This window comes from Odocoileus virginianus, chromosome 19 (assembly GCF_023699985.2).
Source record: "Odocoileus virginianus isolate 20LAN1187 ecotype Illinois chromosome 19, Ovbor_1.2, whole genome shotgun sequence".
Taxonomy (NCBI): Eukaryota; Metazoa; Chordata; class Mammalia; order Artiodactyla; family Cervidae; genus Odocoileus; species Odocoileus virginianus.
Window position 1 is genome coordinate 48,703,042 of NC_069692.1, and position 17,653 is coordinate 48,720,694.

Here is a 17,653-nt window from a genome sequence, read left to right on the forward strand (position 1 = left end):
CAGATTGCCAGAATATATTTTTAAATTTCAAAAATGAACTAAATTGTGCTCAATACAGCTTTATGCTGTTGTTGTTCAGTCAGTAATTGTGTCTGACTCTTTGCAACCCACATACTGCAGCACACCAGATTTCTCTGTCTTCATTATCTCCTGGAGTGTGCCCAAGTCATGGCCATTGAGTTAGTGAATCCATTCAATCATTGCATCCTCTGTTACCTTCTTCACCTCCTGCCCACAATCTTTCCCAGCATCAAGGTCTTTTCAAAGGAGTCAGCTCTTCACATCAGGTGGCCAAAGTACTGGAGCTTTAGCATCAGTCCTTCCAACGAATATTCAGGGTTGATTTCCTTTAGGATTGACTGGCTTGATCTCCTTGCTTTCCAAGGGACTCTCAAGTCTTCTCCAACACCACAATTGGAAAGCATCAATTCCTCATCCCTCAGCCATCTTTATTGTCCAGCTCTCACATCCATACATGACTACTGGAAAAACCATAGCTTTAACTAGATGGACCTTTGTTGGCAAAGTAATGTATTTGCTTTTTAATATGCTGTCTAGGTTGGTCATACATTTACTTCCAGGAGCAATTATCTTTTAATTTCATGGCTACAGTCACCATCTGCAGTGATTTGGGAGCCCAAGAAAATAAAATCTGCCATTGTTTACAATTTTCCCCCATTTATTTGCCATGAGGTGATGGGACTAGATGCCATGATCTTAGTTTTTCGAATGCTGAGTTTTAAGCCAGCTTTTTCACTCTCTTTCACCCTCATCAAGAGGCCCTTTTGTTCCTCTTCACTTTCTGCCATTAGAGTGGCATCATCTGTATATCTGAAGTTGTTGATATTTCTCCCGGCAATCTTGATTCCAGCTTGTGATTCATCTAGCCCAGCATTTCACATGATGTATTTGCATAGAAGTTAAATAAGCAGGGAGACAATATACACGCTTGACATACTCCTTTCCCAATTTTGAACCAGTCCATTGTTCCATGTCCAGTTTTAACTGTCCCTTCTTGACCTTCATACAGGATTCTCAGGAGACAGGTAAAGTAGTCTGGTATTCCCATCTCTTTAAGAATTTTCCACAGTTTGTTGTAATCTACACAAAGACTTTAGTATAGTCAATGAAGCAGAAGTAGACATTTTTCTGGAATTCTCTTGTTTTTTTTGTGCGTGTGTGTGAGCCAAGAGATGCTGGCAATTTGCTCTCAGGTTCCTCTACCTTTTTAAAATTCAGCTTGTACATCTAAAAGTTCTTGGTTCACTAACTGCTGAAGCCTAGCTTGAAGGATTTTGAGCATTACCTTGCTAGCATGTGAAATAAGCACAATTGTGCAGTAGTTTGAACATTCTCTGGCATTGCCTTTCTTTGGGATTGGAATGAAAACTGACTTTTTCCAGTGCTGTGACTACTGCTGAGTTTTCCAAATTTGCTGGCGTATTAAGTGCAGTACTTTCATAGCATCATCTTTTAGGATTTGAAAGAGCTCAGCTGGAATTCTATCGCTTTCACTAGCTTTGTTCACAGTCATGCTTCCTAAGGCCCCCTTGACTTCACATTCCAGGATGTCTGGTTCTAGGTGACTGAACCAGACGTGGTTATCCGGTTATCGGATTATTAATAATCCGATGACCTGGTTATCCGGGTCATTAAGATCTTTTCTGTATAGCTCTTCTGTATATTCTTGCCACGTCTTCTCAATCTCTTCTGTTTCTGTTAGGTCCCTGCCATTTCTGACCTTTATTGTGCCCATCTTTGCATGAAATGTTCCCTTGGTATCTCTGATTTTCTTCAAGAGATCTCTAGTCTTTCCCATTCTATTGTTTTCCTCTATTTCATCACATTGTTCACTTAAGAAGGCTTTCTCATCTCCACTTGTTATCCTCTGGAAGCTTGCACTCAGTTGGATATATCTTTCCCTTTCACTTCTTTTCTCAGCTATTTGTAAGGCCTCTTCAGATAATCATTTGCCTTCTTGCATTTCTTTTTCTTGGGGATAGTTTTGGTGACTGCTTCTGGTACAATGTTATGAACCTCTGTCCATAGTTCTTCAAGCACTCTGTCTACCAGATTTAATCCCTTGAATCTATTTGTCACTTTCACTGTAAACTCATAAGGAATTTGATTTAGGTCATACCTGAATGGGCAAGTGGTTTTCTCTACTTTCTTCAATTTAGGCCTGAATTTGGCAGTAAGTTCATGATCTGAGCCACAGTCAGCTCCAGGTCTTGTTTTTTCTGACTGTATAGAACTTGTCCATCTTTGACTGCAAAGAATTAATCAATCTGATTTTGCTATTGACCATCTGATGATGTCCATGTATACAGTAGTCTCTTAAGTTGCTGGAAGAGGGTGTCTGCTATGACCAGTATGTTCTCCTGGCAAAACTCTGTTAGCCTTTGCCCTGCTTCATTTTGTACTCCAAGGCCATACCTGCCTATTACTCTAGGTAACTCTTGACTTTCTAATCCTGCACCCCCACAACTGAGCATCATTTCCACTTTGGCCCAACCTCTTCATTCTTTCTGGAGCTATTCTTCTATTCTGCAGTAGCATACTGGATACCTACCAACCTGGGGGGCTCATCTTTCATATTTTTTCCTTTTCACCCTGTTCATGGTTTTCTCTAGGCAAGAATACTGAAGTGGTGTGCCATTCTCTTCTCCAGTGGGCCATGTTTTGTTCAAACTCTCCACCATGACCTATCTGTCTTGGGTGGCCCTGCACAGAATGGCTCACAGCTTCATTGAGTTAGCTTTATATTAGGTGTTTTTTAATGTTTTGTGATCCATTGAAAACTAGTAGTTCATATTAGAAATGAAAACTCTCTAGTATGTTTCATTAATCATTGTATTTTCTAACTGCTTAATAGAATATACTCTATCAAGAAAGCTGAAAAAAATGCCCAATGATTACATCAGGACCACTAGTTTTGGCTCAAATCCTTTAATGCTAGAGTGTCTCTTTAGAACATGAGTGAATAAAAGAGCTGTTACAACATGTCTATTTTATACTTTCTGATGCTTTATTTTCTCATTAATCAAGTAAAAAAAAAAGTAGGTGAAAAAATAAACTCAAAACGTATACTATAAAACTTTATCATAAAACAGCTTTGTGATCATATGTCAAATTATGTGTTTACATTCACTATGCATTTGTTAAAAGTACATATTACATGATGTAATTGATATCACCCTTACTTATGTTTGTTCTCATGGAAATTTCACATACTTTCTTTTACTTGCTCATCCTAAGAAACCTAAGATGGAGACAAGGAATATATAATCAAGCCTGTTTTACTGAGACCTCAAATATATTTCTTGTATGGAGTATGAGAATGATGCTCTTTGGCATCTTGTGTTCATAATTAAAAGATAAAAATAATTATGAAAAGTCATTATTGGTCATTATAATCTTGCTTCATTTTTTTTTTTAATTGAGAATATTCTTTGGCTTACCTGCTGCATGTAGCAAACTAGCTTCTACTCTGTGTGGAACTCTTGGTGGAATTTTCATAGATGCACGAATCTGGTAAAAACTAAAGCAAAAGAGACAAAAGAAGTCACTTCAAAACATTTAAAAAATATGCAATGCCCCTATTTCTATGTATCTATATGTATTAAAAAATAAAGTTCGTCTGCTTTACCAATCTCCCATAGTATTTACTATTGGTGGAAAACAGTGTACCAGATCCACATACAGATCAAACATTACAACTGCATTGCATACAACCCAAAGAGAAACAGCCATATGTAAAGACAAAAACATTCTTACTTTAAATGAGAGAATGTCATAACAATAGCAGGAGTTTACTAAAGATTCTAAGTAAAGGAGTTTACTAAGGATTCTTTCACTGCTTAATCTGGTTTATTTATTTTTTCATTTAAAAGACAATAAAAATATTCTTAAGCACAATTTTGAGAAAACACAGGATTAATAGCAAACAGCTTTAAAAAATTGGTTTATACCATAAGACATGTATTATGTTGAAAGAATTCAATTTTATTCAAGGTCAGTGCTATTCTGTTTATGTACTTTTACTTGCACAAGATTAAGAATATATATATGTACATATATATATATATATAAATCTACCAGTCATTAACAATCAATTTAAATAGAAAAAATTATGACGTAAAAACAAATGCTTCTGTTTTAACATCATTACACTATAAGTTTGTGCATGTAATGGAGGATATATGTATCTGTGTATACAAACACACACACACATACACAAAGGGTTACTAAAAGCTAAATGATGATTATAAATCAGGGATGAGTTTAGATGGACACTAGAGAGTTGAATATTTAATCTTAATTTTTCTTTAATGATTTCCTAGGCAGGAGTATAAATCTGTAAATAATACAAAGATTATTTAAAATACATAAATTTATTACTATGATATCTAGGAAAGCATGGCGTTGGAGAGAATATATGGACAATGACAGATTTAAAGAGTGAAAGAAAGAGTGGTCAATTAAACTTAGAACCTTTAAAATCACAGTTTGGACCTAAAGAGAACTGGCAAAATGCTACAGAGATAGATGCTGAGTTAAGATTAAGATGAGGTCACCCTGAAAACATGAGATGACTGAGAACAAAAATCAAAGTGGAAAAAGCAGGAACCTTGGCATTAGATAGCAAAGTTTTAATTTTAATTAAAGAGTAAATCAAACACTGATATTTTGAAATATTCAGGTATGCCATATAAGAGCTAAGAATAAACAACTGATATGTTTCATTTTAAACTCCTTAAACATAGGAACTATGACCTACTTATAAGTGTACACCCACAATTATAATAGATTTGTACACATTAGTTCAAAGACATTTAAACAACACTGCATTTATGGTATACCATTAGAGTATCTTATTTAAAATTCCCTGAAATTAAATGTGCATGTGTACATATAATACATACATGTACCATTAATTCACAACTTATAGAGAACCCACCAATGTGTTAGCCACTGGGCTGAGTACTAGAAACACAGGGAAAACAAACCACTGGTAGTAATTACATATGTTATTTTAAACAATGTTCCTTTTGCATTTGTAAAAGCAGCCTATTATGACTGCAAATACATTTTTAAAATTAGAATTAATGGTACTTTAAGGTACAAATCTCCAACAATGAGCAAAACTTTCAACTGTGTGTGTTAGCTACTTTCAAGACTGTGCATATGTTAACCATTTTTTACATAAAATATCAAGCAACAAAATTTTTAAAACACAGGATAAAATACATCCTTTTTAAGGGCCATGGTGAGCTAGGCTATTTAGAACTTCTTGCTTAAAAAACAACGGAAACTGCCAAGTATTAAAATGTATCTTTATAAGATTATTGAAGAAGTAACAAAATAGTATAGAACTATCAAAGAAAATCAGTCAGGCAGGCAACACAATGAAGCTGTTTCTGTCCTAAATGCATCTGCTGATCCATTCAGACAAATCTTAATTTCACTTTTAAAAACCTGACTTATATTCCTAATACATAAAGAGCATCTAAAAACAGAGAAAAAGACCAATTAACCTAAAAAAAGTGGGAAAAAGATATTAATAAATGGTTCACCAAAAAAGAAATGCCAATGTCTCTTAAATACATGAAAAAATGTTCAATCTTATAATTTTAAAAACCACAAATTAAAACTATAATGAGCTATCTTTTCTCACCTATCACATTGACAGAAATTCAACTATTTGACAAAATACTCTGTTGGTGACAGTCTGGACAAAAAGGAATTCTGCACTGCTAGAGAGGTAAAAGGGTGCAAGCCCATGTGGAATGGAATTTAGCCACAAAGAGCAAAAACACACATATTTACTCTCTGACCTAGCATCACACTTGTTAGACTATCTCCCAAAGATACTTTAGAAAAACTTTCAGTGAGGTAGCATAAGGTTATTCACTGCAGTATTAACTGCAACAAGAAAACTCGAGAAAAAATGTCTATCAATAAAGGACTGGCTGAATAAACTATGATGCAGTACCACACAGTTATAAAACATAATCTTATATACATATATACATATATCTATATATGTGTGCGTGCATGCTAAGTTGCTTCAGTCATGTCTGACTGCGATCCTGTGGACCATAGCCTGCCAGGATCCTGTGTCCTAGGGATTCTCCAGGCAAGAATACTTGGAGTGGGTTGGCATGCCCTCCTCCAGGGGGTCTTCCCAACCCAGGGATCCAACCCATGCCTCATATGTCTCCTGCACTGACAGGCAGGTTCTTTAGCACTAGTGCCACTAGCATATCTCTATCTATATTTAGCATATCTATATATAATATAAAGCAGTGATCTCTAAGATATATTTTTTAAAGACAAAAGCCCCAAGTATAGAATATGTATATTATGCTACCTTTGTTTGAGAATAAAGGATATGATTATGTATTTTTTGCCTTTTAAAAAAAGTAATAAAAAGGAAGAAGGACATACACAAAACTAATAAAAAATAAAATGGCTTTTATAGGTGGGGAGACAGGGAAATGGGGGTGAAGAGAAGGAAAAGGGATGAAAATAAGGCCCTTTTCAATGAACGTACTTCAGAGTTTTTATTTTGGAATCATAAAATCTTTTTATAAAAAAAGCAAAATACATTAAATTTAAAAAGCAATCCCTTAAACCACCCTAAAATAACTGAACTTAATGTGTATCTACTTAATTGCCATTTCACAGAGTACTTTCAAGTGATTTTTAAAACACAGTACTTCCAGTGCCTGTTCCTTAGGGGATATACAATAAAAGAAAACCCCAAAGCGGTTCCAAACAACATTAATAGTCTTGCTGGTTATGTTGCTACCATTATTTTGAAATTATCTTAGACATATCTACACACATATGAATAAAGCAACGAGTAATTATGTTATTAGGAACCAAGACTTTCACTGTAAATGAAAAGAGATAGAAATATAAAGTTAAAAAAATAAAAGTTATAACAGGAAAATAGCAAAAATTTATGAAGTATTTTTCTTTAAAAAAGTGTACTTTCTGTGTCAACTGAGAAGGCCTAGAAACAATGATTCAATAAAAATGTGTACTTTTAACACATATATTATGATCTGTAAACACTATTTCCCACTAAAAGGAACTACAGCCCCTTGGCTGATTCTAAATGTAGAACAGGGAATATCACTAGAGTCTGAAACAACTAGCAATAGCAGGAGACGAACACTGCTTGGATTATCCCATGAGAAGTTTGCAGAAATCAACCTACAGGGCTCCCGCTGAACATCAGGAAGTCATGATGCAGTACAACCCATCAAGTATGATAAAAATACTTTGGCCTCCTGATGCGAAGAACTGACTCATTGGAAAAGACCCTGACGCTGGGAAAGACTGAAGGTGGGAGGAGAAGGGGAAGACAGAGGATGAGATGGTTGGATGGCATCGCTGACTCGATGGACATGAGTTTGAGTAAGCTCTGGGAGTTGGTGATGGATAGGGAAGCCTGGCATGTGGCAGTCCATGGGATCGCAAAGAGTCAGACAGGACTGAGAGACTGAACAACAACATTCACAGATATTTTATTTTTTAAAAGTTGAAGGTTTGTAGTAACTATGCGTCAAGTGTCTACTGACATGATTTTCTCAATAGCATTCACTCACGTTGTGTCTCAGTGTCATCCTCTGATAATTCAGGTGTGTTTCAAACTTTTTCATTATTATTTCATTTGTTACGGTGATCTGTGATCAGTGAACTTTGATGTTACTCCTGTCGTTGTTCTGTGGTGCCAGGAACCACTCATGTTAGGCAGTGAGCTGAAACTTCTCTGGCAGCCCAGTGGTGGAGACTGCTTCCACTGGAGGGCCACAGGTTCCATCTTTGGTTGGGGAACTAAGATCCCCCGTGCCACGTGGCCAAAAAGTAGAAATAAATAAATAAAATTGGGCCAATTTTTTTTTAACAAAAAATTTTTTAAAAAAAGACACTGAACTCATAAATACTGTGTGTGTTTTGAGAGCTCTACCAACTGGCTATACCCCCATCTCTCCCCCTCTCCCCAGGCTTCCCAGTTAAGACACACAATATTGAAATTAGGCCAATTAACAATCCTACAATGGCTTCTAAGTGAAAGGAAGAGCTGGTTGTTTCTCACTTTAAATCAAAAGCTAGAATTAATTAAGCTTAGTGAGGAAGGCACATTCAAGGCAGAAAACTCAGCCTCTTGTGCCAAACAGCCAGCCAAGCTGTAGATTCAAAGGAAAAGCCCTGACAGAAATTACAAGTGCTACTCCAGCGAACATACGAATGAAAAGAAAGCAAACAACCTGACTGCTGACATGAAGAATGTTTCAGTGATCTAAGGAGAAGATGAAACCAGCTATACATTTCCTCATGCCAAAGTCTAAAACCAGAGCAAGGCCCTAAATACCTTTAATTCTACAAAGGCTGAGTGAAGCAAGGAAGCTGTAGAAGGGAAGTTTGAAGCCAGCAGAGGCTGGTTCATGACATTTAAGCAAAGAGGCCATCTCCATGACATAGAAGTGCAAGGTGAAGCTGCAAGTCACCCAGGAGATCTAGCTAAGATAATTCATGAGTGGCTACTCTAAACAGCAGATTTTCAATGCAGACAAAACAGTCTTCTATTGGGAAAAAATGCTATCTAGAAGTTTCATAGCTGGAGAGGAGAAGTCAATGCCTGGCTTCAAAATGTCAAAGAACTGGCTGATTCTCTTGTTAGGAGCTAATGCAGCTGGTGACTTAACTTGAAGTCAAAGCTCTTTCACCATTCTGAAAGTTCTTGAGCTAAATCTCTGCTGGGGCTCTATATACGAAACAACAAAGAACAGATGACATAACATCTGCTTACAACATAGTTTACTTAATATTTTAAGCCCACTGTTGAAACCTACTACCCAGAAAAAAAGATGACTTTCAAAATGTTACTGCTCACTGAAAATGTACCTGGTTCCCTAAGAGCTCTGATGGAGATAGACAACAAGATTAAAGTTGTTTTCATTACTGATAACACAACATCTATTCTGCAGCCTATGGATCAAGGAGTAATTTCCAATTTAAGTCTTATAATTTAAAAAATATATTCTATAAGGCTATAGCTTCCAGAGATAGTAATTCCTCTGGTGGATCTGTGCAAAGTGAATTGAAAACCTTCCAGAAAGAATTCATCATTCTAGATGCCATTAAGAATATTCATGATTTACAGAAGAGGTCAAAACATCAACATTAAAATAGGAGTTGGGGCCTTCCATGGTGAGCCAGTAGCTAAGACTCCTCACTCCCAATGCAGGGAGCCCAGAGTTTGATACCTGGTCAGGGAATCAGATCCCACATGCTGCAACTAAAGATCCTGAGGGTAGCAACTGAAACCTGGTAAGGCCAAATAAATAAATGTTTAAAAAAATAAAATAAGGAGTTTGGAAGAAGCTAATTCCAATTTTCATAGATGACTTTGAGGGGTTCGAAACTTCAGTGGAGGGACTAAGATGCAGATGTGGCTAAGATAGCAAGAGAACCAGAATTCGAAGTGGAACCTGAGATATGCCTAAATTACTGCAATTTCATGATAAAACTTTAATGGAAGAAGAGTTGCTTTTTATGGATGAGCAGAGGCAGTGGTTTCTTTAGATGGAATCTACTGAAGATGCTGTGAAGACTGTTGAAATGACAACAAAGGACTTAAAGAGTATTAAGCTTAGTTGATGAAGTAGGGATAGGGTTTGAAAGGATTAACTCCAATTCTGAAAGAACTTCTATTGCAGATAAAATGGTATCAAACACTGCTAAAAGGTACAGAGAAATAGTTGGTGAAAGGAAGAGTCAACCAATGGGGCATACTTCACTGTCTTATTTTGTCATATTATCATGTCAACCTTGAGCTATCATCATCCTGATAAGTCAGCAGCCATCAATACTAAGGCAAGACTACCAGCCAAAAGATTACAACTCACTGAAGGCTCACATGATGGTGAGCAATTTTTAGCAATAAAGTGTTTTTAAATTAAGGTATGTGCATTGTTTTTCTAGACACAATCCTATTGCACATTTAATTTTTTAACCACTTTTACATGCTCCAGGAAATAAAAAAATTCCTGGGAATGTGTTTATTGTGAAATTCGCGTTATTGTGATGATCTGGAACTGAACTCACAATATCTCCAAGGTATGCCTGTACTAAATAAAAACTTACAATATGTGAAAGATGCTAGGGCAACAACACAATATTCTGAAAACTAATAAATAAAGAAAGGAATAAAACATCTACCATGCCTTTCTTTCTACAGGATAAACTGTATTTCAAAGTAACCAAATAGCTAATGAGGTAAAATTCTTCATAGAATTACAGCCAATAAGTGCAGAAGAAATAATAGAATATCACCATTTTGTAAACCTTAGTAATATAAAACAATGACTCTGGACAAAAGTTATCAATAGGTACCACCAATTAAATGATGTGGAACTTCATAATGGATATATCAGGTTGACAACACCTTACTCAAATTTATGAAAAGAGACATTTTATGCCCCCAGGTGTAATGTAACAGGAAAAACACAGCATCACCTATGAACAATTTCTCTCAAAAACTATCGGAATTTAATTACGCCTACCTAAGCTGAGCAATTATAAATTAAAAAAAAAATGTAAGAGACCTTAACATTCAAATGCAACCTATAAATTTTGGTGGGATACTAAATCAAACATAAATTATAAAAACACATTTATAAGATGACTGAAGAAATGAGAACCCTGTTTTATTTGATAAAAAATTATTTTTAAAATTTCTTTAAGTGTCATAGTGACTTTGCAGATTTTCAAAAACAAAAGCCTTCTGGCATTAGCGATATTGAAAAAAGAAATGAGATAAAATAAAGAGGAAAAAACTTTGATAATTATTGGCTAGATGGTTTGTATGTGTTTACTGTGCTTTGATATGTTTCAAAATTTTCCTTCAAGAAACAAAAGATGGTCCTAGATTGGTATTTTCCAAGGGCCAGACATAAGAAAAGGAAAATCTCTCTCAAAGAATAAACCTGAAGATCTCTGCAGAAATCAGAACATGAAAAAGACAGAGAGAGAGAGACATGGGGAAAAAATATAAGAGGGAATATAAAAAGCACAAAATATAAGATAACAGATAGAAAAACAAACATTATCAACAATCACATTAACTATAAGTGGACTAAATGTTCCAGTTAAAAGACAAAGAATGCTCCAAAGAATGAAAAAGGAAATACCACTGTATGTTGTTTACAACAGGCAAAGCTAAAATACAAGGATAGAGAAAGTTTGAAAATAAAAGAATGGTAAAAGGTACACTTTGTAAATGCTAACCAAAAGAAAACTGATGTTACAGTATTAATATTAGAACAAAGTTAAAAGCAAAAAGCATTATTAGGATATAAAAGTATTTTCATAATGATGCACTAAGTCGTTTCAGTCAGGTCTGACTCTTTGCGATCCCATGGACTCCCACCAGGCTCCTCTGTCCGTTGAATTCTCTAGGCAAGAATACTGGAGTGGGTTGCCATTTCCTTGGCCAATCATTTCCCTCGCCAATCATTTCCCTTCATAATGAGAAAAGCTTCAATTCATCAAGTAAGAATTTTTAATCTGTACGTATCTGTTCTTAAAACATGTGATATTTAAAACCCAAAAGTCTGCCTTTAAACAGGAAAACTTAAAACTATTTTGAGTTTTATGGTCACAATAATTTTAAATGTTTGTATTTGTCATCTTATTCTACAGTTTTTGATGTTGCTGATGTTTTCCGTTCTTTCACTTGCTATGTTAATGTTGGTTAGCCTGCTTATTTTTTTTTCCAGTAACCACATTTAAACTTTAATTTCATTAGGAGGCAATCAAAATTTTCAGAAACATTAGTATACAGGTATAAGATTTCATAGAAAGACATTTTTAAAAATTTTGCTTTACATTTAGGTAAGATGCCAAATTTAACAATTACTCCTCCTACCATCATTCTCCTTTTCCATATTTTATTAATGAATCTGGAGAACCAATTCACTAATCTGTTCAAAATGAGCAAAATTTAAAGAACCCTAACACTTAATTTAATAAATGTATTATTTGACTTATTTTATCATTTTAATATGTTTCAAAGTCAATTCCCTATTACAACTTCTTTAGAGTTCTAAATCTTTACTCCCTTTCCTGTTGTTCAGAACATATCACAAGTAATATATTCAAAAAGAGTAAATAACGAGTATATTTTCTAAGATGCTATATTTTCTTAGAATATCTTCCTATTGTTACTAAAGACAGAATACTGTGGTCACTATATTTTTCCTGAAGGGGATATTGTGTTATTGTAGGATCATGAGTAATTTTAAGAAAAAAGTTTGAGTAGATTCACATTTCTTTTTAGGTAAAATTTTTTGAAACTGGATACCTAGAGAACTCGTTAATTTTTGAAATGTAAACTTTTTACCCCAATATGTTAACAATTAAAATCTATCCTTTAATTTTGTCAAGAAAATAAAGGGCTTACTTGCTATCTCAAAAAGTTTTATTAAGATCAGGAAAGATCTATTCTTGTTTATTACTGAGCTGAATTCGTTGGTTACCTGTTTGAGAACATCTTGTTGCTTACAGGTGGAACTCTCATAAAATCCATACAGACAGTCCCTGGGTTAAGTAATATTTGACCCATAAATAAATTCATCTTTGTGTAAACTGTTTTATAATTTAATTATTTGCACTAATATGGAAACATGTTAAATTTGAATTTGTGAGTACACAAACTCAGAAGTTTCATGTTTCTCCTCCCATAGGTGTTTGTTTGCATTGCATTAAAGTCATTTATGCTTTGATTTTCGTGTAGACATTTCTCAGAATAAAAACTGTCCTTTAATGGAAAGATTTCCTTCTAGCTAATTGACAACATTAACAGTACACCATTTTTCTGTTTTCCCTATTTTTTTTCATTATTCATAATTTGATTTTTCTGCTTATTTATACTTCATACACAGGTCAGTCAAGGCCAGTACTGTCTAATTTTGGGGATCCCAATCACTATCAACTCCGTCATTATGATTCTTCAAAGAATGCAGACGTCCTGTTTCACACAGGCCACAAATGGCAGACCTATACCATGGCATCACTTTTCAAGAATGAGATAGGACACAACAATGAGAGAAATCTAAAGATTTAGAAATAGTCTAACAACTGATGCAAACTGCTTTTGAGAAAACTAACTTTCTGACTACAGAGTGGCTGATTCATTAACATGAAAAACTGATTAACTTATTACAGAATATTCTCAGTTCTTATACCTTACTGAAAAAACAGACAATTTTAGACCCTTTTGAAGGCGTTGAAGAAAACTTGAGGTGATTTCTTGTGAGTCCCAATCAGCACCACTTAATCAGAAGTCCCCAATTTTTGAAATTTACACAACATATACATGACATTATAGGCAAGGGATTATCTTTTCCAAAGTTGTAATCAATGTCAATAATCCAAAAAAAAATCAGCATGCAATTTTCTCTTTTGGCTCACAGTCATTTTAAAATCAAACTATAAACTTCTCATGAGTTTAACCACCTCAGAATCATAAATGGAAAGGATTTAAGATTTATTTAGTTCAGAGCATTTAAAGACTATTGTATGGAGTCTAGTTTCTAGGGTTCCACAAACCTTTCCAAAGAGGATTTCAGTTCCACTGTCTTGCGATGTTACTACAATTTAAGAAAACAATTTCTAAGTCCATATCCTTGTTGTTCTTTATTTCCAAATCGTAATATATTACTCACCTTGCAGTGATATAGCTTATGACAAGGAAATGGTGTAGGACTGAATGGGAAAATCAGCTGTAGCTACACATATGCAATTAAACTGGTTTATGAGAACCTCTATACTAAAGAAAATAAAAAACAACAGTATTACTATCAATATTGTTTCAACTTTCACACCCCAGTTTCCCTTACTTGCTTTATGATGATTATGGACTATCCCAAACACACCTGCAAACATATTGATAACATCTCACTTGCTTTTCAAAAGACTGTTAAAACATGTAACACTTTGTCAAAGTTCTCACACTTTCTAAATATCTGAGAATACCTAATGCTAGTCCCAGCTTCCCAAGTGGTGCTAGTGGTAAAGAATCTGCCTGCCAATGCAGGAGACATAAGAGATATGGGTTTGATCCCTGGGTTGGGAAGATCCCCTGGAAGAGGGTATGGTACCCCACTCCAGTATTCTTGCCTGGAGAATCCAATGCTGGAGAGCCTGGGGGGGCTACAGTCTATGGGGTGGCAGAGTCGGACACGACTATAGCAACTTAGCATCATGCATGCATGCAAAGCTGGTCCATTTGCCTCCTTCTGAAATGAATTAAACTCAACTCCATTCTAGAAGCCATTCACTAATTCGAAAGCTGTGTTCCTTAAACTGTGGTATGTACACAGGTGCATCTTTGTGACATGTTATCAATCTGCAGTGAAATAAAGTAAATCAACCTCATCTCAGAGCACGCAATTCTAGTTAGTCCTTTTTTTTTTTTTAAGCAAGACTTTCTCATTGAAGAAAGCAGCACATTAATTAACATTTTGGCAAAAGTATTTCACCTTTTCTTGAATTAGTAACAAACTGTGCAGATGAGTACGATAGATAGCAATATCTTAATGAATTCCAGAAAAAAATGCTCTAATAATTTTGCAGTGGTCTCCAAAGAGAGGAAACTTCCCCTCCAGTTTAATACCAGACTTTAGTTGTTATATCTTGAATTTAATCTCACTTTCATATCCTTTATGCTGTTGAGAGCAGATGTCCGAACAACAATCTTCTATGTATATTTAAAAGGCAAAAATCTCTTCCCCTTTAAGCCCTCTTGAGAAATGAATTTTGAAAGAGTCATTTGGGAAGACCACCACCCTGAAATCATGTATTGCCAGTAAATAAACTCAAAACAAGTTAATTATGCTGCGCTCTCATAGCACTCATTTATAAGACATACATCCACATATCATTAAATAACATCAAATTTATAAACAATGCTTTAGAGTCTCAATTTTGTTTTCAAGAGTTTTCAATCTACCATATACTAAAAAAGAAAGGACAGATTAAAATGAAAACAAAGGTAGTTTTTCTTTACATTGTTAATATCTTGACTATTTGATTACCATTAAGGAAACAATGATGTAATTACGATAGAAACAGACCTACTCAGATGTCACATGTTCTCTCTCTCTGTGCCTACCTGGAGTTTCACTTCAGTTCAGTTCAGTCGCTCAGTCGTGTCTGACTCTTTGTGACCCCATGAATTGCAGCACACCAGGCCTCCCTGTTCATCACCAACTCCCGGAGCCTACTCAAACTCATGTCCATCGAGTCGGTGATGTCATCCAGTCAGCTCATCCTCTGTCGTCCCCTCCTCCTCCTGCCCCCAATCCCTCCCAGCATCAGGGTCTTTTCCAACGAGTCAGCTCTTCACATGAGGTGGCCAAAGTACTGGTGTTTCAGCTTCAGCATCAGTCCTTCCAAAGAACACCCAGGACTGATCTCCTTCAGGATGGACTGGTTGGATCTCCTTGCAGTCCAAGGGACTCTCAAGAGTCTTCTCCAACACCACAGTTTAAAAGCATCAATTCTTCGGCGCTCAGCTTTCTTCACAGTCCAACTCTCACATCCATACATGACCACTGGAAAAACCATAGCCTTGACTAGACAGACCTTTGTTGGCAAAGTAATGTCTCTGCTTTTTAATATGCTATCTAGGTTGGTCATAACTTTCCTTCCAAGGAGTAAGCGTCTTTTAATTTCATGGCTGCAGTCACCATATGCAGTGATCTTGGAGTGCAGAAAAAATAAAGTCTGACACTGTTTCCGCTGTCTTGCCATCTATTTCCCATGAGGTGATGGGACCAGATGCCATGATCTTAGTTTTCTGAATGTTGAGCTTTAAGCCAACTTTTTCACTCTCCTCTTTCACTTTTATCAAGAGGCTTTTTAGTTCCTCTTCACTTTCTGCCATAAGGGTGGTATTATCTGCATATCGGAGGTTATTGATATTTCTCCCAGCAATCTTTATTCCAGCTTGTGCTTCTTTCAGCCCAGCATTTCTCATGATGTACTCTGCATATAAGTTAAATAAGCAGGGTGACAATATACAGCCTTGACATACTCCTTTTCCTATTTGGAACCAGTCTGTTGGTCCATGTCCAGTTCTAACTGTTGCTTCCTGACCTGCATACAGGTTTCTCAAGAGGCAGGTCAGGTGGTCTGGTATTCACATCTCTTTCAGAATTTTCCACAGTTTATTGTGATCCACACAGTCAAAGGCTTTGGCATAGTCAACAAAGCAGAAATGGATGTTTTTCTGGAACTCTCTTGCTTTTTCGATGATCCAGCGGATGTTGGCAATTTGATCTCTGGTTCCTCTGCCTTTTCTAAAAGCACCTTGAACATCTGGAATTTCACGTATTGCTGAAGCCTGGCTTGAGAATTTTGAGCATTACTTTACTAGCGTGTGAGATGAGTGCAACTGTGTGGTAGTTTGAGCATTCTTTGGGGTTGCCTTTCTTTGGGAGCCTGGAGTTTAGGCCTTGCCTAACTGGTTCTTTAATGTGTAACAACACTGGCAAAATTAAACACTCAGCCCTAGGGACTTCAGGACAAGTACTGTTGCCAAACGTGCACAAGTAGTGCTTATTCATACTCTACTCCCATTTAGTTCCTGCTGGGCTATGACTCCGGCACTATTCAGTTATCGATGTTATTTTTAAAACATTGAAGTAGTGTACTCCAAAGGACTGCAGGCAGATCTCACTTTATCACACTTCCATTTACTGTACCTTGTGGATCATGTGTTTTTTACAAATTGAAGTTTTGTGGTAACTCTGTGCTGAGCAGCCTATTGGTGCCATTTTCCCAACAGCATTTGCTCACTTTGTGTCTCTGTGCCACAGAAACTGTGGTAATTTTCACAAAATTTCACTTTCATTGCTATTATATTTGCTATGGTGATCTGTGATAGGTAATCTTTGATGTGACTACTACAAAAAGATCACCAAAAGCTCAGATGATGGTTAGCATTTTCTAGCATTAAGGTACTTTTTACCTACAGTATGTACACTGTATTATTAGACATAACAGACTACAGTTTAGTATAAATATCACGTTTATATGCAGTGAGCAACCACAAGCTTCACGTGACTTCACTGTGATACCCACTTTCCTGCAGTGTTCAGAAGTTGTACCTGTAGTATTTGTGAGGTCTGCCTCCATTTCATTTCTTGAATTTTTAAGTTTCTTATATCAGTCTCCTAAAAAGTCATTTCACATACAGAAAATAAACTAGAAAAGACATATTTTATTTCCTCACATTTAAATATAAATTTAGAGAAATGTATCTGTTTATATATCAAAGCTGACAGTTACTTAACATAACAGCAAACACAAGCTCCAAGTTAACTGACTTATATGGCAAAGGCAGTAATGGTTCAATAAGAAGCATAAAGAAAAGATTTAAAAGGTAGGAACTAATTAAATCAGAATATAAAAAAGACTAAATTATATCCTTAAAAACATTCTTACAAATAAACAAGTCAAGTAATATATCTAAAAACAATAAGCCTCTATTTAGTAGATTTTTTAAAGATCAGTAACAACATTCTTCAAGAGACCTCAATGGATGTGGAAACTAGATTGCAGAACAACAGAA

At 35.7% G+C, this 17,653-nt stretch overlaps 1 protein-coding gene across 5 annotated transcripts in view; it reads right to left on the minus strand.

Annotated features, from left to right (window-relative positions):
• Nucleotides 1–17,653, minus strand: part of FAM135A (family with sequence similarity 135 member A) — a 151,528-nt gene that overhangs the window by 108,828 nt on the left and 25,047 nt on the right. For all 5 annotated transcript variants that reach the window (XM_070450222.1, XM_070450220.1, XM_020897086.2 and 2 more), the window contains one exon: nt 3,462–3,541. In XM_070450222.1, the coding sequence (XP_070306323.1) occupies nt 3,462–3,541 (80 nt within the window). The remainder of the gene's footprint in view (nt 1–3,461; nt 3,542–17,653) is intronic.